This window comes from Plecotus auritus (assembly GCF_963455305.1).
Source record: "Plecotus auritus genome assembly, chromosome: 6".
NCBI classification, from domain to species: domain Eukaryota; kingdom Metazoa; phylum Chordata; class Mammalia; order Chiroptera; family Vespertilionidae; genus Plecotus; species Plecotus auritus.
Window position 1 is genome coordinate 81,393,556 of NC_137773.1, and position 23,659 is coordinate 81,417,214.

The 23,659-nt window shown below is 41.1% G+C and overlaps 1 protein-coding gene across 1 annotated transcript in view; it reads left to right on the top strand.

Moving 5' to 3' along the window:
- CCDC25 (coiled-coil domain containing 25) overlaps positions 1-2,451 on the top strand; it is a 69,573-nt gene extending 67,122 nt beyond the window's left edge. Inside the window, exon 9 of the mRNA XM_080673803.1 lies at positions 2,358-2,451. Coding sequence (XP_080529929.1) covers positions 2,358-2,378 — 21 coding nt within the window. The 3' untranslated portion in view covers positions 2,379-2,451. The remainder of the gene's footprint in view (positions 1-2,357) is intronic.
- Positions 2,452-23,659: the final 21,208 nt, after the last annotated feature.

The window sequence follows — 23,659 nt, forward strand, 5'->3', positions numbered from 1 at the left end:
AAACTGGAGATGAGGAGATGTGAAACAAACCCATGCAGGGATTCTGTAAATGCTCTTAACTGTCCTCACAGCTGGAACCACAGCTGGTTCAGGAAGCTCCCTCCAGGCCAGCCCAGCCTGGGGCCTGTAATATGGACCCTAAGGAAAGTGAGGTGACACTGACTAATATTTCTTTTGCTGTCCCTAAGGCCTTACTATTTTTTTTTAATCCTTACCTGAGGATATGTTTTTAATGATTTTTAGAGAGAAGGGAAGAGGCAAAGAGAGAAACATCAATTGGTTGCACCCTGATAACCAGGGATCCAATCTGCATCCCAGATATGTGCCCTGACAGGGAATTGAGCATGCCACCTTTTGGTGTATGGGACAACACTCCAACCTACTGAGCCACCCATCCAGGGCAGACCTTGCTCTTTGAGTGACCCATGTGGGAGCCCAGGAACCCGTCTATACTCCTCTTTCTCCCTTTCCTCTTTCACTCCTTTTTTGTTTGGATTCTTTCCTCATTTCAGATGTTCTTTCTCTCCTTTTTTCTTTCCTCCTGCGTCCTCTTTTCATCTTCTCACCTTAAGCTAATAGTATCTAACACTTACTTATTTTTATATGCCAACCCCTCATTTTTCTAAACACCTTACGTGTAGTGTCATTTAATAAAACATTTCCCCCTTAAATGTTTTACACAAATAATTCTTATTCATTGTAAAAAAAAAAAAATAAATAAGAACGTTCAGGTGAACAAAACAAATCAAGCAACCAACAAACAAAATAATTAAAGTTGCCCTTAATCAGATTGTTGACATTTCAGTGTATGTTCTTCCAGATTTCTCTGTAAGAATAACCTCTTCCAAATCTACTAGAAAATTCTCTCAAAGTCAGAAGTCCTGGGTTTGTAGCTGAAGCTCCACCCTGAGCTGATCACAACCTCTGCTCCCTCCCACCCCCACCCCCACACCGCAGCCTGAATCTCAGTTTCCCCAGGCTGCACCCCCGTTGCAGGAACAGGCCTGGCTGTGTCTGGGTAGCCACACCCAGGTTGAGAGACCAGATTTTTCTCTCAAGGAAGCCCCAGCCTGTTGCCACCATTTTAAGAGTCAGACCTGGATTCTTGGCCCAGGATGCACCCCCTCACATCTCCTCCTGCCTCACCCCTGACTTCTCAGCTTTCACTTTTCTGCCAACACGCTGGAAATTGGTCCTGTCTTCCCTCCTCTGTACCAACAAACACAAAGTGCTGCTCAAGCACCTTTTCCCACGTTCTGAGAGCCCCGTGCCAGGCGCAGGTGCTGCACAATGGGGCCCTAAGTGCTCCTGGGCAGGGCTCCTTTCTCCATTGATGTGCCAAGGCCTAGCGGCCTAGGCCTAGCGGTGCGCTGGGAGGCTCCTCTCCTGTGTGGCTCAGGGCTGTTTTTTCCTCCGGAGGATCTCGGCCAAGTTTCCATGGCCCCGTGTGCAGGGACCCTGGGCCAGGGCTGCGGTGTGGGCAGCGTTCGGTTCCATGTGGGTTCTCAGCAGGAAGGGCTTTCATGTGGGTGCCAGCTGGACTCCCGGGTCCAGGGCAGGGCCTGAGGAGGGAGAGCCGGGAGTGTGATAAACACACTCTGTTTGGGAGCTGGTTGGTGGGAAGAAAAGACAAGAGGATGGGGGCCAGCAGGTCAAAGTGTTTGTCCCGGCTGAGAAGAGAGAGACCATGGTGACCCTGTGGCAATAAGACGATGTGGCCTTTTGCACCCCTGGAGAGGCTTTGGCGGGCACACAGGGAAGAACGTCCATTGGATGGGGATGGAAAACAGTTTCTCAAGCCTGCCTTTGCTCCCTCTCCCTCCCCAGGCTCACTGAGCCTAATCAGGTCAAGCATCCAGCTCCGGCTGCCAGACACAGTGGCATTGTTTTAATACCCCGGCCTCCCCCATCCCCTCTCCCCACCGAGGGAGTTCTGACAAAGGAGGCCCTGAGGGACAGGCCTGAGAGGACAGAGGTCCAAGGTCTGGTCACTCCCTCTGTCCCTCTCGCCTCCCTCCCCACTGGTTATTTTTCTACCAGGGACCAGAGAGGGAAAACAAGCAGGCCCCTGGAAGCCCCAAGGCTGTTTTTGTTTACATAAAGGCACTTTCCCAGCAAACTGCTCCCTGAAAGGTCAGCGCTAACCCCAGGCAGCGCTGGGACCTGGGACCGGGTTTGGGAGGTGGGGGAGAAAGGAAACTGTGGGCCACTTTGGGTCAGATGACTTCACCGGCCGGAGGGGGTTGGGGGGGGATGGCAGGCCAGGCGGCAGGGAGGGGAGCTTCCTGTAGATGAGGCTCTGGAAGACGTTGGCTGCTACATAAAACTTAACTAGGGCTTGTTTCTCTGCCTTCCAGAACACCCAAGAGCGTGGTTGAGAGGCCAGAGCCGTGAGCCATGGGCAGGACACAGCAGCTTGCCATCTGGGCCTGGATCTACCGCTACCTCTGGCTCCACCTCTCTGGGCCTCAGTGTGCGTGAAGGCATCAAGGTAGCACAACCTTGCGATCCCTGCTAACCCACGCACTGTAGGCTTTCAGCAAACATTTACTTAGCATGCATCATGTACCTGATCTGATACTAAACCCAAGGTCCCAGATAAGGCGACCGATAGCCCCAGTTTGCCTGGGACTCTCCCAGTTTTCATGCTGAAAACTTGGATGGTTGGTCACACCAGCACTAGACCTCAAGAAGCTCATGACCTGGGAACAGTGACAGACTGTTTAATAAATAGCGTGTGAAGAGTGGTCTACTAGAGGGTATACAAAGGCAGGGGAGCTGGGAAATTTCACCATGCTGCCATTTGTGAGCAATGGGGAACTATGGGTGGATTTAAAAAAAAAACAAAAACCAATTGTATTGAGGTATAAATTATATACAATATGGTATACATACTTCAGTGTATAATTCAATGAATTTTAACGAATGCATATATCCATGTACTGTGACACCTATCAGAATATTTATGTCCCCCTCCAAACTTCCCTAGGACTCCTTTGTAGTTAATCTCATCCTAATTATTCCATTCAAGGTAACCACTTGTTTCTGTAACTATAGATTAGTTTTACCTGTTCTAGAATGTCATATAAGTAGACTCATACAATCTGTGCTCTTTAGAGTCTGACTTCCTTTGCTCAGCATAATGTTTCTGAGATTCACCAAAGATATTGTGCATATCAGTAGTTTGTTTCCTTTTTATTTTAGCGTATGGCTATAAGCATAATTTGTTTATCCATTTACCTGTCAATGAACATTTAAGTTATTTCCAGTTTGGGTTTTTGCTGTTATGAACATGATGTTATGAATATTACATACCAGTCTTTGGATTTATGTTTTCATTTCTCTTGGGTAAATAGCTAGAAGTGGAATTGCTGGGTCATCAGTTAAGTATATGTTCACATTGATAGGAAATTGCCTAACTTTTCCAAAGTGGTTGTACCATTTTACAACTATACCATCAATGCATGAGCATTCTGGTTGCTCCACATGCTCACCAACATTTAGTATTGTCAGTTTTTACCATCTTAGCTATTCTCATGATCTCTTATAGTTGAATTTGCATATCCCTGTTGATTAATGAAGTTGAGCATTTTTCATTTACTTACATGTCATTCATATATCTTCTTTTGAAAAATGTTCAAGTCTTTCCCCCATTTTAAAATTGGCCTGCATGTTCTTTTCAAAATTGATATTTAAGAGTTCTTTAGATGTCCTTAGTGCACATCCTTTGTCTGATATATGTATTGCAAATATTTTCTCATAGTCTTTGGTTTGCCTTTTTATATTCTTAAAGGTATATTTTGAAGAACTGAGAGTTTTGATTTTGATAAAGTCCAATTTATCAAGATTTTTCTTTTATGGCTTTTGATTTTTGTATGCTAAGAAATGTTTACCTCTCATAAGGTCATGAAAATGATCTCTTATGTTTCCTTCTAGAAGTTTTATAGATTTACTTCTTACATTTAGGTTTGTGGTCCATATCAGATAAATATGTTCTGATAGCTAAGGGGAAATATGCTCATATGAATGACAAAATAGGGAATCTCAAAAGAGAAGTGGAAGCTATAAGAAAGAACAAATGGAAATTTCAAAACTAAAAATGATAATAAACTGAAATAAAGTATTCACTGGATGGGATTAACAGCACATTGGCAATGGAAAAGAAAAAGTCAATAAACTTGAAGACAAATTAATAGAAATTACCCAACCTGAAGAATAAAGAGAAAAATACAGCAGAAAAGTGAACAGACCCTCAGGGATATACGGGAAAATATCAAGTAGTCCAACAACCTTGATGAAATTGGAGAGCAAGAAGAAAAACTGAGGATAAATACAAAGGAAACCACACCTATGTCCTTACTAGTCAAACTGCTCAAAACTAAAGATAAAGAGAAAATTTTGAAAACACCCAGAGAATGAAAGACACATTACATACAGAGGAATAATGATATGAAATATCACTGACTTCTTTTTTTTAACTCATTTTTTTATCAATACCCAGTGATAGTCATTTTAAAAAATATATTTTATTGATTGTGTTGTGTTTGTTTTCTTTACAGAGAAGAAGGGAGAGGAATAGAGAGTTGTAAACTTCCATCAGCTGCCTCCTGCACACCCCCTACTGGGGTATATGCCAAAGTACATGCCCTTGACTGGAATTGAACCTGGGACCCTTCAGTCGCAGGCCGATGCTCTATCTACTGAGCCAAACCAGTCAGGGCATCACTGACTTCTTATCAGAAGTAATAGAGACAAGACAATGGAATGAAATCTGTCAACAGAATTTTATATCCAGTAAAAATATCCTTCAAAACTGAGGGGGAAAACAAAGATATTTTCAGAAACATGAAAGCTCATAGAATTCAGAGCCAGAATATCTGCATTATAAGAATTGCTAAAGGTTATTTTTCATGCTAACAGGAAATATCAGAAATGGGGATTTATAGGAAGAAAAGAAGAGCAGCAGAAATGGTAAATGAGTGGATAAGTAGTAAAATTTATGGCATTTTTATCTTCTCTGAATTTTCTTAAGAAACACCTGACTGTTTAAGAAAAATAATTAAGTCATAGGGCATTTATAATGTAAGTACTTATAAAGTATTAGGAAGACATTATAACAATAGTGTGTTAGACAAGGGGAAATGTGTAAATGAAATTGTAAGGTTGTTTTAAGTGCAACACACCTGCCGTTGTAAGGTTATTACATTAGTGAAGTGGGATGTGTGAAATGAGAATGTCAGGTGTGAAATGCGAAATACGAAATGTGAAGTGGAAATTGTTATAAAGTGTGAGGAGGTACAATACTGATGCTAAGTAAACTTTAGTAAGTTAAAATGCATATTATTAACCCTAGAGCAAGCACTAAAATTTAATATGTATAACTAAGAAGCCATTAGAAAAAAATAAAGTAAAATATTAACATTTTTAAACTAACCATGAAAAAACAGGAAAGGAACAACAGAATAATAGAAAACAGAAGGAACAAATGGAAAACAAATACAAGATAGTAGACTTACACCATAACATACCAATTGTTACATTAAATGTTGCAGGACTAAACATTCTAATTAAAATTCATTCAGAGATTGTCAGACTAGATTTTTAAAAACCCCAACCAGGTACTGTGTGTATAAGATGTACTTTAAATACAAAGATAGGTTAAAAGTAATAGGATGGCAAAAATGTAGTATGGCAACAGCAAGCATAAGAAAGCTAGCATGGCCCTAACCAGTTTGGCTCAATGGATAGAGCATCGGCCTGTGGACTGAAGGATCCCGGTTCGATTCTGGTCAAAGGCATGTACCTTGGTTGCGGGCACATCCCCAGTAGGGGGTGTTCAGGAGGCAGCTGACCGATGTTTCTCTTTCATCGATGTTTCTAACTCTCTATCCCTCTCCCTTCCTCTCTGTAAAAAAATCAATAAAAAGTACTTAAAAAAAAAAAAAGAAAGAAAGCTAGCATGGCTATATTAATAACAGATAAAGCAGACTTCAAGACATTACAAGAGATAACAAGGGATGTTTCAGAATAAAAGAGATAATTAATTTACCAGAAAGACATTAACAATATTACATTTGTAAAAACTTAATAACGGGTTCAAAATTATGAAGCAAAAATAATAAAATCAATGAAAGAAATAGATAAACTCACAGTCATAAATGGGTATTTTAACACCCCTCTTTCAGTAATTGACAGAATAAATAGACCAAAAACAAATCCATAAGTAAATAGAAGATCTTGAACAACTTGAACTAACTGATAATTATAGAACACTACACCAAATAACAGCATAATAAACATTCCTTTAAAGGAAATATAGGCCATTGAAATAGAATATATCTTGGGTCACAAATTATCTCAATAAATGTTAATAGGTTGGAAACTTACATAATGTTTTCTGATTACAATGAAAATAAATTAGAAATTGATAAAAATAAAATATCTAGAAAATCCCCCAAATACTTATAAATTAAGTATCATACTACAAATAACACCACTTTCATTGAAAACATAGCTCTATAGCTATTAAAGAAATGGAATTTTTAAAGAAAGATTCTCCACTTTTCGTATTGATTTTTTTTTTTTTTTAAAGAGAGGAAGGGAGAGATAGGGGAGAGGGAGAGAGATATCGATGTGAGAGAGAAACATTGATCGTCTGCCTTGGGTATGTGCCCCACTGGGAATCAAACCCATCACCTTTCAGCCACACTGGCCAGGGCAGAGATTGAATTTTTAATTTTTGTGTATAGTGTAAGATAATATCATATGGAAAAAATTATTTGTTGATACTTATTGAAATTCTGTGGTGTCTTTGAGGAAAGTCAATTGATAGCATATGAATAGGTTGCTCCCAACAGGCCGTAAATAATCACCACTCTCTCTTTCTATGGCCAGCTTCCATTCCTCCTCCATGTTTCCTGTTACCCTGGGTAGGTCAAATTCACAAATTAAATAATAAATAACCAGCACTTACGAAACTATTATAGAGGTATGCTTCTTATTGACCAGAGCTCCATTTACTTCTTATTTCCACACATTCCCTCACCTTCTTCTTCTGAGCTGTTCATTTTCTCAACTATCTGCTCATTCCTTGTTTTTGTTATACATGCTTTTTCTCTGCTTTCTTTCCTATTAAAATGTTTTTCTTGAAATAAGTTGGGAAGATGGCGGCGTAGGTAAACACCTAAACTGCTGCCTCGCACAACAATTTCAAAACTACAACTAAAAGACAAAACGTCTATCACCCAGAACCATGGGAAAGCTGGCTGAGTGGAAGTTCTACAACTAGAAGGAAAGAGAAAACAGCACTGAGAGGTGCACAAGCGCTGAAAAGCTGAGGTACAGAGGCAAGCGAATCGGGCTGGCAACGGGCGACTGGGAGCGCTGCTTGTTTCAACCCGAAGGGAGACAAGCTCCTGATTACTCCGAACTCCAGTTTCTGGGGAGACTCGGGGGACCCAAACTCCTACGGGGAGAAGCTGGACTGTCTGCCGTGGGGTCGGAAAGTGAGGGAGGCTTGCTTGCAGGGCTGCATGCAGGAATAATTGTTTACTGTGCTAGGGCCCGGGACTGGGAGACGTGGTCGGAGACGCAGAGCCAGCTAAATGGCAGCCATGGCTGTTTGCCATGCCCTAGCCTAGTCACGCCCTGAGACCCCACCCCGCACAATCTACAAACCCACCCAAGCTCCAAGCAGCGGCTTTAGCATATGAATGACCTGCCCTATCACAGCTTAACCTAGCAAACTTGCAGCCCGGGTCAGACAGCTCCAAAACCTCCAAACCCCAAGCAAAGAGGAGAAAACTGTAGTTCTCGCTGTAGCACCTGCTGGGTAGCCTCAGACAGTAGCTGACCTGCACCCCATTGGAGATCCAGAAGCCAGTGTACCTAGTGGTCAGTGTGAGACACCAGATTTCAACTCCTCACATGCATAAGTGACACATTCAAGAGGCAGACTCAGTGAGCACCAAAGCCCCACTGAAACAAGTCCTGCACCATAAGCGTGTCTCCAGTGCAGCAGTTCTTCCATTATAGACACAGCGGGTCCTCACAGCCAATTGGCCTGGAGGTCAATTCCTCCCAGTGTACCAACAGCAATCAAGGCTTAACTACACCAAGACTTTGCACTCAGCCCACAATGGGGTATACCAAAGGGGTCCACCTCAGGTGATTGGGGAGGCTGAGCTACTGGCCCCTATAGATCACCTACCACACAAAGCCACTCCATCAACACAAGGAAGCAGCAAAATGCAGAGACAAAGAAACATGTCACGAATGAAAGAAATGGAGAAAAGCAAACTACTGGATGACATAGAGTTCAGAACCACACTTATAAGGTTACTCAAGAATCTTCTAAAAACCGCTGAGGAACTTAGTGAGACCTTTAAGGATCTTAATGAGAATGCCAAAAAAATGGAAAAGGACCAGTCAGAAATTAAGCATACACTATCTGAAATAAAGAATATACAGAAACTCAACTATAGATCAATGTACCCCAAGAATCAAACCAAAGATCTGAAATATGAGAAAACAAAAAACACCCAACCAGAAAAACAAAAAGAAAAAATCCAAAAATATGAAGATAGTGTAAGGAGCCTCTGGGACAACTTTAAGCTTACCAACATCTGAATTTTTGGGGTGCCAGAAGAAGAGAGAGAGCAAAATATTGAAAACCTATTAGAAGAAATAATGACAGAAAACTTTCCCTATCTGGTGAAAGAAATAGACTTACAAGTTCAGGAAGCACACAGCACCCCATACAAGAGGAATCCAAAGAGGACCACACCAAGACACATCATAATTAAAATGCCAAGGGCAAAAGACAAAGAGAGAATCTTGAAAGCAGCAAGAGAAAAATGGTTAGTTACCTACAAGGGAGCACCCATACGACTGTCAGCTGATTTCTTGGCAGAAACTATGCAGGCCAGAAGGGAGTGGCAAGAAATATTCAAAGTGATGAACAGCAAGAACCTACAACCAAGATTACTCTACCCAGCAAAGCTATCATTCAGAGTTGAAGGTCAGATAAAGAGCTTCACAGACAAGAAAAAGCTAAAGGAGTTCATCACCACCAAACCAGGATTACATGAAATGCTGAAGGGTGTTCTTTAAGAAGAGGAAGAAGAAGAAAAAGGTAAAGATAAAAATTATGAACAACAAAATGACATCAAATACATACCTAGCAACAAGTAAATCTAAAAATCAAGTGAATAAAAAATCTGAAGAACAGAATGGACTGGTGAATATAATAGAATCAGGGACATAGAAAGGGAGTGGACTGACAATTCTCAGGGGGAAGGAGGTGTGAGGGGAGCGGGAAGAGATTGGACAAAAATCTTACACCTATGGATGAAGACAGTGGCGGGGGGTAAGGGCATGGGGTGGGGTGGGGAATCAGGTGGAGGGGAGCTATGGGGGGGAAAAAAGAGGAACACCTGTAATAATCTGAACAATAAAGATTAAAAAATAAATAAATAAAAGTAAAAAAATATAATAAAAAATAAATAAATAAAATATTTTTCTTGTTTCTTGGGTCATATGAATATGATCTATGCATCTTTGTGTAATTCAATTTATATGTATATAAATCGATTTATAGATGGAAATCAATTTATACTTATAATATATTTACATATTGATATATATTACATGTGACTAACATACACAAATTGATTTACATATATATGCCTGATGAGGGGTGTTTCTGCATATGTTGGTGAGAATGTATGTGACATAGTTTCTGTGGGATTAGTTGGCAAAGTGGAGTTGGAGAACATCTTTGGTGGGGGGAGGTAGGAGAGAGCTACATTTACTAAGCTCTGGCACTAAAATATACCCTTTACATACAAATGTCATTAAACCCTCATTATTGCTCTATGAAGTAAGGAGTCTTACACTTATTTTTCAGAAGGAAAGCTGGGGATCAATGAGGTAAAATTAACTTCCCCAAGACAAGTTAACAACACAGCAAGTAAACAACACAGCAAGGATTCAAACCAACACCTCTCTGGTTCAAATGTGGACTCTTTTTATTATACAACACCTTCTCCCCAGAAAGATGTCTAGTAAGAAATGTAATCAAAGGGCACGTAGTTCTCAAACTCATGAGTCTGGAGAAAAGGGAAGAAGATACATGGGTAATAGACCCATGGTCCAGCACTGCTTTGATGAAAATTGTCAGATCATGGGGGTCCTGTATTATAATCTCCCATCTGGAACCTGGCTGACCTGGGAGGGTTTGTGATCAGGCACAGGAGAATGAAAAGAGTGGGAGAACATAGCCAGGGAGATCAGAGATTTCAGTAATTGAAAATTGCGGAAAGGGAATCATAGGACTCCCAAGAAGATAGGCCCAAGATCCAGGAGGAGGAACAGAACCTTTAGGTGATAGATAAGAGGGTCATTTGGCATTGAGATTTACAGGAATCCACAGTGGGCAGGACTAGTGAAGCTGATCAAAAGCCTTCCCAGAAGTCACTCACATGTGGAGAAACAGGAACTGGGTGAGTGCAGTCAGCCAGGGGGGTGCCAACATCACTTATAATCAGGATGAAACCACTGGCCTGGTTGACAATGTTAGCATATTACGAAGGTGTGTTAAAATGAAGCATGATGTCATGACAAGTGCAAGAAGAAGGGAAGGTGTCGGAGAGTTTGAAAAAGAGAAAAAAAGTGAAGGGAAGAAAGAATCTCAGAGATTCTGCCATTCTGGCCAAGGAAGAGAGACTGAGCTATTGGATTAAAAAACACTCTCCTAGCTGGTTTTGAGAAGGCTAAAAGGCTAATTCCAATGGAACCCTGATGTTTGGGGGCGGGGGGGTGGGGGAGGGCTAGCAATCTGAATCTGTGCCAGTAACCTAATATACATTCTTGATAACCTATAATTAAGTCATGCCCCTTTCTCCACAATCTGGTCTTTCAAGAGCTGTTTACCTAAGTACTACTCCCATTTTAGAGAGGCCATAAACCATGAACAATACACAACCCCCAGAGGGGATTATCAGGGCTGGTGCCAGGCCAGGCCCTTAGATATGGTCTCAAGGCCCCCATCCCAACACACGGGGCTTTTTGCAAAGCCCGAGAAAGGTCCCGAAGTCCCATCCATATTTGGGGGACAAAGAAACCAAAGGGGATAAAAGAAGAGCTTCCACCATATTGGTTTGCTCAGACTTTGAAGGCAACTCCTCTGAGACCGCTGGCATAATAAAGCTGTGTAACTCCATTTCTCTAAGCGTCTCTTGGGTTTCTTCGGTCTTTTACAACAGTTTGGCTCAGTGGATAGAGTGTTGGCCTATAGACTGAAAGGTCCTGGGTTGTAGACTCGATCCCTTGCCCACGCGAAAGGCAACCAATTGATGTGTCTGTCTCAAATTAATGTTTCCCTCTCTCTGTTTCTCCCTCTCTCTTCCACTCTCTCTAAAAATTTTCTCCCTAGAGAGCTGTAGTCTTGGATGAATAGAATGATTTGCTATCCTCTCTCCAGTCTGGACTAAATACTCCGTGCTTTGGAAAGGCAGCCTGACTTCTTTACTTTTTCTAAATTTTAACATAAAAATAATTGCTTAAAACATTCACAAAATCCAAAAGGGGCAAAAGAATATACAGGAAAAATTAGGCCCAGTTCCTCAGTTTCCTTTTCCAGAGGCAACTTCTGTTATCAAGCTTTCACAGAGCCTCCCAAAGATAGTGTCAGCATTTAATAACAGCTAAGTATTTATTTATGGTTTTCACACAGGTGAGAGCACACTGTGCATTTCCTTTTGCACCTGGCTTTTTACAGATTTTAATTTTTACAGCATATTTTGGAAATTACTCCTTATCAGTACATAGAGAACTGCCTTATTACTTTTTAACAGCCACATCATTTTCCAGCTTATAGATGCATCAGAATGTAACTAGTCTCCTATCAATGGGAATTCGGGTTAATTTCTGATCTTTTGCTATTACACCCTTGAACATATGTCTTTTTGTGCATGTGTGTGAGAGAGAAAGAAAGAGAGAGAGAGAGCACAGGAGTGGATTTGCAGAGTCAAAGGATATGTGTGTTTTAAAATATGGAGTCTGCCTCCCTTTTGAGACGCATGCTGGCGGCTCATTTTGAGCAGGTGGAGCTGGCCTGTAAACTATTTGACTGATAGGAGGAAACAGCTGAGATACCATTACATATGCTGTTTGTCTCAGTTCTGCCAACAATGCTGTGAGATACAGAGTTAAGTAAATCGTATGTTTTGTCCAAGAAAATCAAGCACAGCAAGGTTCTTTTATATATTTAGTTAGTTACCTATTTATTTATTGGTTTGTTTGATTTGAAAGAGAGAGAAACATCAATTTATTGTTCCACTTATTTGGAACATTAATGCATTAATTGGTTGATTCTTATATATGCCCTGACGGGGGATCGAACCTGTAACCTTGGCGTATCCAGACGATGCCCTAATTGTGTAAGCTACCCAGCTAGGGCTAACTGAGCAACCTCTGATCAGTCTGTCATATGCCCTAATACAGGGAAAAGGTGTATCTCTCTGGGTAAAGGATGGAGATATTTGATCTCTAGAAGTATGTATCCTTCATGATAAATAACCTAAAGCAGCTTTCCAAGTTGACCGTTGGGGTGAGCCCGGGATCCTCCGCTGAGTCTGGCTCAGCTGGGCCTACTCCCACCCCACTGCTTCTGCATTGCCCTGGGGCCCTGAGTGCCCGGCTGAGCCACCCCAAGCACAGGGTTCCCAAGACTCTAGAGCAATTAGGTGTCTTCTCAGAGCCCACACACCCGCATCTAAGCACAAGAGGACGTTTGTTTCCAAAGACAGGGCCTTGGGGAGCCTGCTCCACCCACCTGAGCCCCTCCTCTGTGGTGTGGGAAGATCGTGAGGTAGATATAAATGAGACACGGCTCAATGCGTTATTAACATCACTTCGGGTCACTTGGTTTATCTTGGAACCGCCACAAAGTAATCAGGCTTTTGATCAGCAGCTCCTCTTTCATTTCCTCGTTCCTCAGGAGCTTCCACCCCCAGCCTGGCTACAGCCCTTTCCCGCTCAGCTTTCCGGATTCTGAGGAAACCAACCCCCCAAGTCAGTCCTTTGGTTGGAACCTGGGGGTGGGGGAAGGGGTCCTGTAGACCCTGAACCCAGGGAGTGGCTCCCCTGGATGCTCCTGGAACTGGCTTACCAAATTTTTCTCTAGGGACTCCTTCTGAGCTGTGTGGACACACTTCTTTCAGGGGCTTCTTCTGATTTTCAGGCTTTTCTGATTGACTGAATTGCTCAATAGTGTTTTCAGAGTATTTCCCATGGAGTAACAGGTTCTTAGAAGGTGCCTTGGATTGCTAAGGGGAGCCCTTTAACCACAGAGTTCCAAAAATCGTGAACTATATATCCTACATTCAGAAAAGTACAAAAACTTGTATGTACAGATTAAACATTATTATAAAGCCAATACCCACGTAACCTTCACCAGGTCAAGAAATAGAATATGGCCAGTATCCTAGAAGCCCTCCTTTTTTTGTGGCTATCCCTAATCTATTTAATAATTGAGATTCAGGAGAGATTTCTCCTCTTTAGCAAGTCTGGAAAACTCTGAGTTGATGTCCTTCCTGAATGGCTTCTAGCTCTATTCATGGCATCTAATCATACATATTCACGCTGTCTTCTCTCTAGGTCTATGAAGCTCTGAAACTTTGCTCTCTCCCAGCCCCTACCTTCCACCCCACCACCCAACCAGGTTAGGAAGAATTTATTAGTAGGTAAAAATACTTAACAAATAAAATGCATAGGCGAGGGAGGAGTGGTTGGCTATGGTAAATCTTCCCTTTGCCTTTTCTTTTTTTAATTAATCCTCACTGAGGATATGCTTTTATTGGTTTTAGAGGAAAGGAGAGAAAGACAGAGACATTGATGTGAGAGAAAAACATTCATCAATTGCTTCCCATACACACCCTGACCAGGAATAAAATCTGAAACCCAAGTATGTGCCCTGGCTGGGAATCAAACCTGCCACCTTTTGGTATATGGCACAACGCTCCAACCAACTGAGCCACCCGGCCAGGGCACCTTTTCTTTTTTTCCAAAGAAGCATTTTGGGGGTTTGGGGTCACTATCAAGGACTTTGGCAGTTTTCCCCCTTTATCTTGGGGCCTTTTTAACCCTGCCTTCCTTTCTTCCCAATCATAAGTCATGCCTGGCCATCAGCCATGAGTATAATGAAACATTCCTTCCTGTAGGTGAAAATAACTTTCGAGTACAAACTATATTCATGTACAAGGACTGGGCACAGAATCCATTTCTGTCCATCATTTTTAGTTAGGAGACCTGAAGTCCAGGAGGCATTCAACAAACAGTTTTGAACAAATAAAACCTTCTTGGACCCATTCCTGTTGTCCAGCCTTTTCCCAGGCTCAGAGTTCTCTCCTACCTGAAACCTCGGGAAACCACCACATTCCTGCTTAGTTGTTCCCGGCTTCTCTTTGTTGTCTAAGTTGAGTATCCTCTGGTTCTCTTGGCCAAGGCCTTGGCCAATGGTCTGATTTCTCACACTTTACTTCCTGGTTTGCTGTGTCTTCAGGGTCCACTCGTGGGCAGAAACCACACCAGTTATTCAACAGAGAGAATTTAATACGAAGAAGTGTTTACTGGTATAAAGTGGTCCATTAGAGAAAAGGCAAGGCAAGAACCCTAAGGTTTCATGCAGCGAGTACTGCAGGCAGCAGCTGCCACCTCCAGAGCTGGTAGAACAAAGGGATGAGATTGAATTATTAAAACTCAGAAACTTGCAGGAGGGGCCTATGAATCTGAAACTCAGATGTCTGAGGAGGGGGTTTGGCTCAGCTAATGCTGAGGTCTCTCAGCTCAAACAAGGGGAGCCAGCCCTCTAAGAAGGGGCACCAGGCAACCAGTGCTGGTGTCTCCAAGAGGAGAAGGGGATGCAATAGGCTGTTACTGTGTTGGACAAACTTAGAACTGGATTCGGTTGCTGTTACTGGTAAAGAAGGGAGGTTGGGGTGATGCTCACAAGAACCAAAGGTTTCCAGGAAGCAGACAGGAAGGAGCGAGTCCCTTCTCTTCCTTCAGTCTTGCAGTCTCCATCTAGTGCCCCCTCTGGGCAGAGCAGAACAGGAAGCCAGGTGGAAAGAGAACCAAGGCCAGCGTCATAAAGCAGGGAAGGAGGAGTGCAGAGTTTGTGGCTGAGAGACAATCACTTAATAATAACTGACCCAGTTGGTCAGACAGGTAACCCAGGACTGGCTCCGCTGAACCACCAGCTGAGGGCTGTATTTGGTCCGTTTCAGCTCCCATGGATTGAGCACTGGATTCTGGAGAAGCAGAGATGAATGTGTGAAGCACAGTGCCTGCCCTCCGGGACTTACAGTCTGGTGGGAGAGTGCATCTGTACAGATTATCACAGTGCGAGCAGCCCGTGTGAAACGCTCCCTGTCTGCAGGCTCCCCACACTATGAACGTCTCCCCCTCCTTTTGTTGTTGTTGTTAATCTTCACCCAATAATATTTTTCTTTTGATTTTTGTAGAGAGTGGAAGAGAGAGGGAAAGATAGAGAGAAATATCCATATGAGAGAAACACATTGATTGGTTGCCTCCTGCACACGCCCCAACCAGGGCCTGGGCCCAGGAGGAGCCTGCAACCGAGGTACGTGCCCTTGACTGGAATTAGACCCCGGACCCTTCAGTCCTCAGGCCGATGCTCTATCCCCCTACTTTTGAAGAGTTAATCAGGGAAGGCCCCCCTGATGAAGTGACATTTGAGTGAGTTCTGAAGGATGAGAAGGAGTCAGCCTGATGAAAGTCATAGAGAAGAGAGTTCCAGGCAGTGAAACCCACAAATGTTTACACCAAGCATGTCCCATGGGCCACATGTGGCCTACAACGAGTATTTTTGCAGTCCAGCCAATATAACAGTATGTAAGAAACGTTTTAATAAAAATTTTGTAACTTAATTTTTACAATATCCTGTTATACATAATTTTATTAATAACGAACTACAACATTTGCTAATGACTGATTACTATAATCCTGTTGCATTCATTTCCCTTACAGGCCTTACGCGCAGGCGCATCATTTCTCTCCACTAATACTAGCAGCGAATATTTTAGCAGCCAATTGCCACGTCATTAGTCTTGTACTGACTTGTTTGGTGTGTGCAACAGGAAATATTTCGCTTTCGGAGAACAAGAAAAATAGGTTTATTTGCGTTACACTTATTAATTTGTGCAGTTATTCCGTGTCTGGCAAGTTAATGTTGAAGAAAAAAATATTAATTTTTATTAAAATGTTCTATTACTTTATGTTAACAATTACTCATTTATTTCAGCCGTTTGTATTCAACATGTCTCTATCGAAATAAACCTGCGTTTCTATGACAATTGAAGCTTTTGTTTTTTTGAGGCCCACATAGACTTAGACCTTGTTTATTTGGCCCGTGTTAGCCTTCGAGTTTGACATGCTTGGTTTACACCCTGAGAATGGAACCCGCTGGCCTGTTTGAGGAGGATCAAGGCCTGTGTGTCTGGGGGCATGAATGAGGGGCAGAAGGACAGGCTAGAGAAATCTGCAGGGCCTAGAGCAGGCAGAGCCTCATGAGCCTTGTTAAAGAGTTTGGATTTTATTCTAAGTGTGACGGGAAACTGCTGGAAGGGTTTTAGGCACGGAATAGGTGTGGTCTGATTTGCACTGAAACAAAACCCCAAACTCTGGTTGCTCTAAAGAGAGCAGCACCATGAATGGCAGCGGACCAGAGTGTGCTGGCAAGTGTGCTGTGGATCTTACACCCAATAGGTCACCTCGATCTCAACCACCCTGTGGACAGCTTTAATTATCCTCACTTTACAGACACGGAAAGTGAGGCTCAGCGAGTCACACAGCTGGTCAGAGCTGAGATGCCATTGTAGACACCAGGCACATGCTTTATCCATGCCCCGCCAGGCTGCAGCCCTGCTGTTCCTGTTCAGCAGGGAAGAGAACGGGCCAAAGAAAATCTCCTCCAAGTTATTGGAGGGGTGGGGAGAGGGTAAGAAATCTCTGACTGGCGGGCAGGTAATCATGTGAGCTAGGTTATTAAGTTCATTGTGAAAGGCTAATGGCAAAATAAAGGATGTTGACTGAATTAGCTCATCATTGAAGAAAATAAGAAGCAAAAAATATCTCAGACACTATGTCAGCTCCTATGCCTTTTACCATTTATTTCTTTTTCTTACTTTATTGAAATTTACAGGCCTTCCAGTTTAGTGTTGAATACAAGTGATGAGAGCAGCAGACACCCCTGTTCTTTTTTTAGTATTTAAAAAATTTTTTCAATTACAGTTGACATACAATATGTTAGTTTCAGGCAGACACCTTGCTCTTAATCTTAAAGAGAATGCCTATTCTGCCTGGGTAGCATGGTTCAGTGGTTGAGCTTTGACCTATGAACCAGGTGGTCACAGTTTGATTCTCGGTCAGGGCCCAGGTTGCAGGCTTGACCCCAGTAGGGGGTGTGCAGGAGGCAGCCAATCAATGAGTCTCTATCATTGATGTTTCTCTCTCTCTCTCTTCCTTCCTCTCTGAAATAATTTAAAAATGTTTTTTTAAAAAGAGAATACATATTCTCTCTCTCTTCCTACTTCCTTCCCTTTCTCCCTCTCTGTCAAGAGTATTTTATTAATTAATGTACTGGAAGATGGAGGCAGGGAGACTGGTTGGAGGGGAGGAAGTGGGGCTATATTCAGGGACTATATTGCCATCAGGCTCTGAGTCTGCTTTCCAGTTGTGCCTTCTTTCTTAGACAGGATCTTATCTCATTGTTAGGCAAATGGTCACAGACAGTCCAGACTTTCTGTCTCCTGACTTGTTTACCCCATAAAGAGAAACTGCCTCTTTTCTAATATTTCTAGCCAAAGTCTAGAGGTGACACTCTCTGGCTAATTGGTCCCACCTGGGTAACATGCCCATTCCGACAATTAGTGTGGCCAGAGCAATGGTATTCTCCCTGGTCAGACCTGAGTCACTGGTCCACCTCGGGCCAGGGGGGAGGGGGGAGTGGGAGGTGGGAGGGTGTGGGTGCAAGGTCAACCCCATTTGAACAACATGAAGTGGTGATAGGTTTTTATACAAAGGTAGACTGACAACAGCTATGTGCTGTAGATAACATTTGAGCTGGTTTTGCAGGATTTAATCATGGAGATACATTATCACACTTAATAATTTCTTGATATAGCCTAATGAAAAATCTGTGTTCAGATTTCTATGATTTCCTCAAAAAATGTCTTTATAACTTGGTTTGTTTGAATTAAAATTCAAACAAAGTCCACACACTGCATTTGGTTGATACAGCTCTTAAGTCTCTCTCAGTAAACTTTTACTTGAAGATATTTTGTCTCTCTCTTTTTTTTTAAATATACTTTTTTTATTGATTTCAGAGAGGAAGGGAGTGGGAGAGAGAGATAGAAACATCAATGATGAGAGAGAATCATTGATCAGCTGCCTCCTGCAAGCCCCACACTTGGGATCCAGCCCGTAACCCGGGCATGTGCCCTTGACCAGAATCGAACCCAGGACCCTTCAGTGTGCAGCCAACGCTCTATCCATTGAGCCAAACCAACTAGGGCTTGTCTCTCTTTTTTTTAAATTTATGTTTATTGTTGAAAGTATTACAAATGTCCTCCTTTTTCCCCCCCATTGGTCCCCTCCACCTGCTCCCACCCCCACTCCAGGCCTTCACTGCACTATTGTCTTTGTCTGTGGGTTATGCATATATGCATATACATTCTTCTGTTAATCTCTTCCAGCCCCTCCACCCCCTTCCCTCTGAGATTCGTCAGTCTGTTCCATGCTTCCATGTCTCTGGATCTATTTTGTTCCACATATATGTGAGATTGTACAGAATATGTCTTTTTTTGTCTGAATTATTTCACTTATAATGCCCTCGAGGGCCATCCATGCTATCAAAAATGACAAGAGTTTATTCTTTCCCCGCCAGTGTGGCTCAGTGGTTGAGCATCAACCCATGAACCAGGAGGTTAAGGTTTGATTCCTGGTTAGGGCACATGCCTGGTTTTCAGGCTTGATCCCCAGTAGGGGGCATGCAAGAGGCAGCCGATCAATGATTCTCTCTTATCATTGATGTTTCTATCTCTCCCTCTACTTTCCTCTCTGAAATCATAAAAAAAATTTCAAGAGTTTATTCTTTCTAATGGCTGAATAATATTCCTTTGTGTATATGTTTTATGTCTTCTTTATCCATTTATCCATTGATGAGCACTTAGATTATTTCCATATCTTGGCTATGGTAAATAATGCAGCAATGAACACTGGGGTGTAGCTATCCTTTTGAGTTAGTGTTTTGCTTTCTTCAGATAAATACCCAGAAATGGAATGTAAATATCTTTTGATCCATAATATTTTCCCGCGGCAAATACTTGTTGACAGTCATTCTGGTTTGACTGGCTAATATCTCAAGATCATGAAGGTGGTGTTAACATGTTTCTCTCTTTGGAGCTGTTGTTTGTAAACTGGAAGCTAGATCTAGAGACTTGATTTCTTAGGGTCAATTTTCTTTTCTTTCTTTTTTTTTGGCAAGTATGCATAGGTGGTGCTGCGTACTTTCTATTGCATCATATCAGAAGGTATGTGAAGTCTGATTCTCTTAAAGGGAATGATTTCCGTTTTCACCTTTATGAAAGATGTTTTCTGTGGGCTTTTTTTGGTAGATACTATATTTTATGTTTAAAAGTTATCTTTTATTCCTAATTTGATAAGATTTTTTTAAGTCACAAATGGATGCTTAATTTACTAAATGCTTTCTTCTTTTCTTCTCTTCCTCCTCCTCCTCCTTCTCCTCCTTCTCCTCCTCCTCCTTCTCCTTTTTTCATCTGCTTACCGGTATTCTTTTCTGGTTTTGGTGACAAGGGTTTCTATCTTCATAGAATAAGTTGGGGAATACTCCCTATTTTTTCTGGTTTTGGAAGAATTTGTGTTAAATTGGAATTGTGTCTTTTTTTTTTTTTTAATGTTTTGGTAGAATTAGCCTGTAAGTCTTTGTACATGGACCTGGTGTTTTCTTTGTTGGAATATTTTAAACTACGGATTCCATTTCTTTAATGGTTTCAGAATATTCCTTTTTCTATGTCTTGAGTCTGTTTTGATGAGTTACATTTTCCTATGAATTTGTTCTAAGTTTACAAATTTAGTGACATCAAGTGTTTATAATATTTCTTAAGGTCACCTTTTTCATTTCTAATTTATTTTTTGCCTTCTTTCATTTTTCTTGATCAATAGTGCCTCAAGTTTATCAATTTTATTAGTCGTTTCAAAGAACCAACTTTTGGCTTTCTTGATCCTCTCTATTCAAAACCTCTTTTTCCCATTTAATTAATTTCTGCCCTTTATTATTTTCTTCTTTCTTTTTAAAAATATGTTCTTATTGATTTTAGAACGAGAGAAAAGGAGAGGGAGAGAGAGATAGGACTATCAATGAGAGAGAAACACTGATCTGTTGCCTCCTGCATGCCCTGTACTGGGGATCGAGCCCGCAACCCAGGCATGTGCACATGATCATTTCATGACAGCGGAAGCTTGTCTTATGCTCTTTCCACCTACCCCTGCTCTTCCCCTGCACAGCCCGAGGCAGCAGCTATTCTGATCTTAAGCATGGTAGACTAGCTTTGCCTCTTCTAAATTTTAATATAAATGGAATCATACTATATGTGCTATGTGCTCTTTAAAATACCACAATTTATGTATCCCTTCCTCTGTTGATGGATAGTTGGGTTGTTTCCAGTTTGGGGCAATTATGATGATGAAAGTTGTTATGAATGTTTTTGTACAAGACTTTTTGTGGAGTATGTTTTTATTTCTCCTGGGTAAACACCTAGGAGTGGAGGTGCTGAAGTCATGGGACGGGTGCATGTTTGCTTTTATAAGAAATTGCCAAACAGTTTTCGAAAGAGGTTCTATCATTTTACACTCCCATTGGGAACATCCTCACCAACACCGAACATTTTAAGTCTTTTTCATTTTAATTAGTCTGGTGAGTAAAATGTGGTATTCTAGTTTTTTTTTTATAATCAATTTTATTGAGGTATAATTTGCATACAATAAAATGCACACATTTTAAATGTATAATTTGTTGAGGTTTTTTATTTTTAATAAGTTTTTATTGATTTTAGAGAGAGAGGGAGAGATAGAAACATCAATGAGAGAGAAACATCAACATTGATCTGCTGCCTCCTGCACACCCCCTGCTGGGGCTCGAACTCAAAACTCATGCATGTGCCCTAACCGGGAATTGAACCGGTGTGACCTCTTGGTTCATGGATTGACGCTCAACCACTGAACCACACCGGCTGGGCTAATTTGGTGAGTTTTGACAAATGTATATGCCTGTATAAACCACCATCTCTAATCAAGGTATAGAACATTTCCATCACCTCGGGAAATTCTCATGGCCCTTTACAGTCACTTCCGCCCCACTGATGCTCCAGGTAACCATTAATCATATTTCCACCACTTTTGATTTGTTTTTCCTGCTCTAGAACTTCATATAAATGGAATCATACACTATGTACTGTTCATTTGGTATGGCTTCTTCCATTTAGCATAATTAAGATTCACCCATACTTTTGTGTCTAGATTAACATTTTCCTTTTTATGCTTATCTCACTCACAAATAGACACTCCCCGTACGTCCACACACACTACTTTTGTTCTCTCACTCACACACTATCTTGCAGCTTGCCTTCCCATCGGCAGCCATCTTCCTCTCTAACATTTTCCTTTTTATTGCTGAGTGGCATTCTGTTGTATGGATATACCACAACTTGCTTGTCTATTCTCCTGATGCGGGACATTTGGCTTGTTTTTACTCTTTGGCTATTATGAAAAAAATCTTCTAGGAATATTCTTGCACAAATATTTTTGGGTATATGTTTTTATTTCTCTTGGATAAATACCTAGGAGTAGAATGGCTGAACCCCGGGAAAGGTGTATGTTGAACTTTTTAAGAAACTACCAAACGGTTCTCCAGCAGTAATGAGGGTTTCAGTTGTTTCACATCCTTACCAACACTTGGCATGGTTGGTCTTTTTAGTTTAGCTCCATGGTCGGCAAACTGTGGCTTGCGAGCCACATGCAGCTCTTTGGCCCCTTGAGTGTGGCTTTTCCACAAAATACCATGGCCTGGGCGAGTCTATTTTGAAGAAGTGGCGTTAGAAGAAGTTTAAGTTTAAAAATTTGTTTCTCAAAAGAAATTTCAATTGTTGTACTGTTGATATTTGGCGCTGTTGTCTAATGAGTTTGCCGACCACTGGTTTAGCTCTTCTAATGGTTGTGTAGTGCTATCTCATTGTGGCTTTAATTTGTATTTCCCTGATCACTAATGATGTTGATCATCTTCTCATGCACTAATGTCTTTTGTGAAGTGTCTGTTGAAGCATTTCATCATTTTTGTGGGGTCTTTATATTCTTATTACTGAGTTGCAAGAGATTTATATATTCTGTTTATAAATCATTTGTCAAATATTTTCTCCCAATTGTGTAACATATCTTATTTACTTAACCAGGTGTCTTAATGTGCAGATTTGAATTTTATGAGGTCTAGTTTATCAATTTTTTCTTTTATGGTTAATGCTCTTTTTGCTCTAGCTGCAAAATCTTTGCTATACCAAGATCATGAAGGTGTTTTCCTATGTTTTAGTCTAGAATCTCTATATTTTTAGCTTTTATATTTACCCATCTTGAATTAATTTTTGTTTATAGAATGATGTAGGCATCAAGATATACTCTTCCACATATGGATATACAGCTTTTCCAGCACCATTTTTGTTGTTGTTGTTCACATTTTGGTATAATTTATTAGCGGGAAACAAGAATAAAATGAAAAGTAAGGCTAGAAAGGAGGAAAAACAAATATCAAATGGTGTGTTTCTGAGTCAACCATAGTTTCACAAGAAAACAGCTGGTTCCACAGTCATGGGGAAATCTGTAATGCGCAAGATGGGAGCAATTACTGCCAGATTCTTGCGACAGCAAGACTCTTATTAGCCATACTTCTCACTTTGGGGTACTCTCTCCTCCCCACTTCTGCCTTGTAGCTTCTCAATTTCTACAAAGGAAAATGCAGGGACTTTGTTTGGGATTGCACTGACTATAGGTCAATTTGGGGAGACTGTACAGTACTGAGTCTTTCAATCCATGAATATGTCCTGTAATTGAGAAATAAAAAATGATTTTTAAAAATCCATGAATATGTTATCTCCCCATTTGTTCTGGTTTTTAAAAATTTCTCTCAGCAGTGTTTTATATGTAGGAAGTTAACACAAATTTTGTTAGTTATTCCCAAGTATTTTATGTTCTTTGATACTGTTATAAGTGATATTTCTCTTTTCAATTTTTCATTGCTAGTATATGAAGATACAACTGATTTTTATATATTGGTTTTATATCCATGACCTTAATAAGTTTGGTGGTGGTTGTTTTTTTTTGTGTGTGTGTGTGTTTTTTTTGTAAAAGTAAGGTTTTTTTGTAGATTCTTTAAAAATTTCTACATATACAATTGTTTTGTTTGTATATAGAGACCCTTTTACTGCTTTTCCAATCTTTATATTTGTGTTTTTTTTTTAAAATATATTTTATTGTTTTTTTACAGAGAGGAAGGAAGAGGGATAGAGAGTTA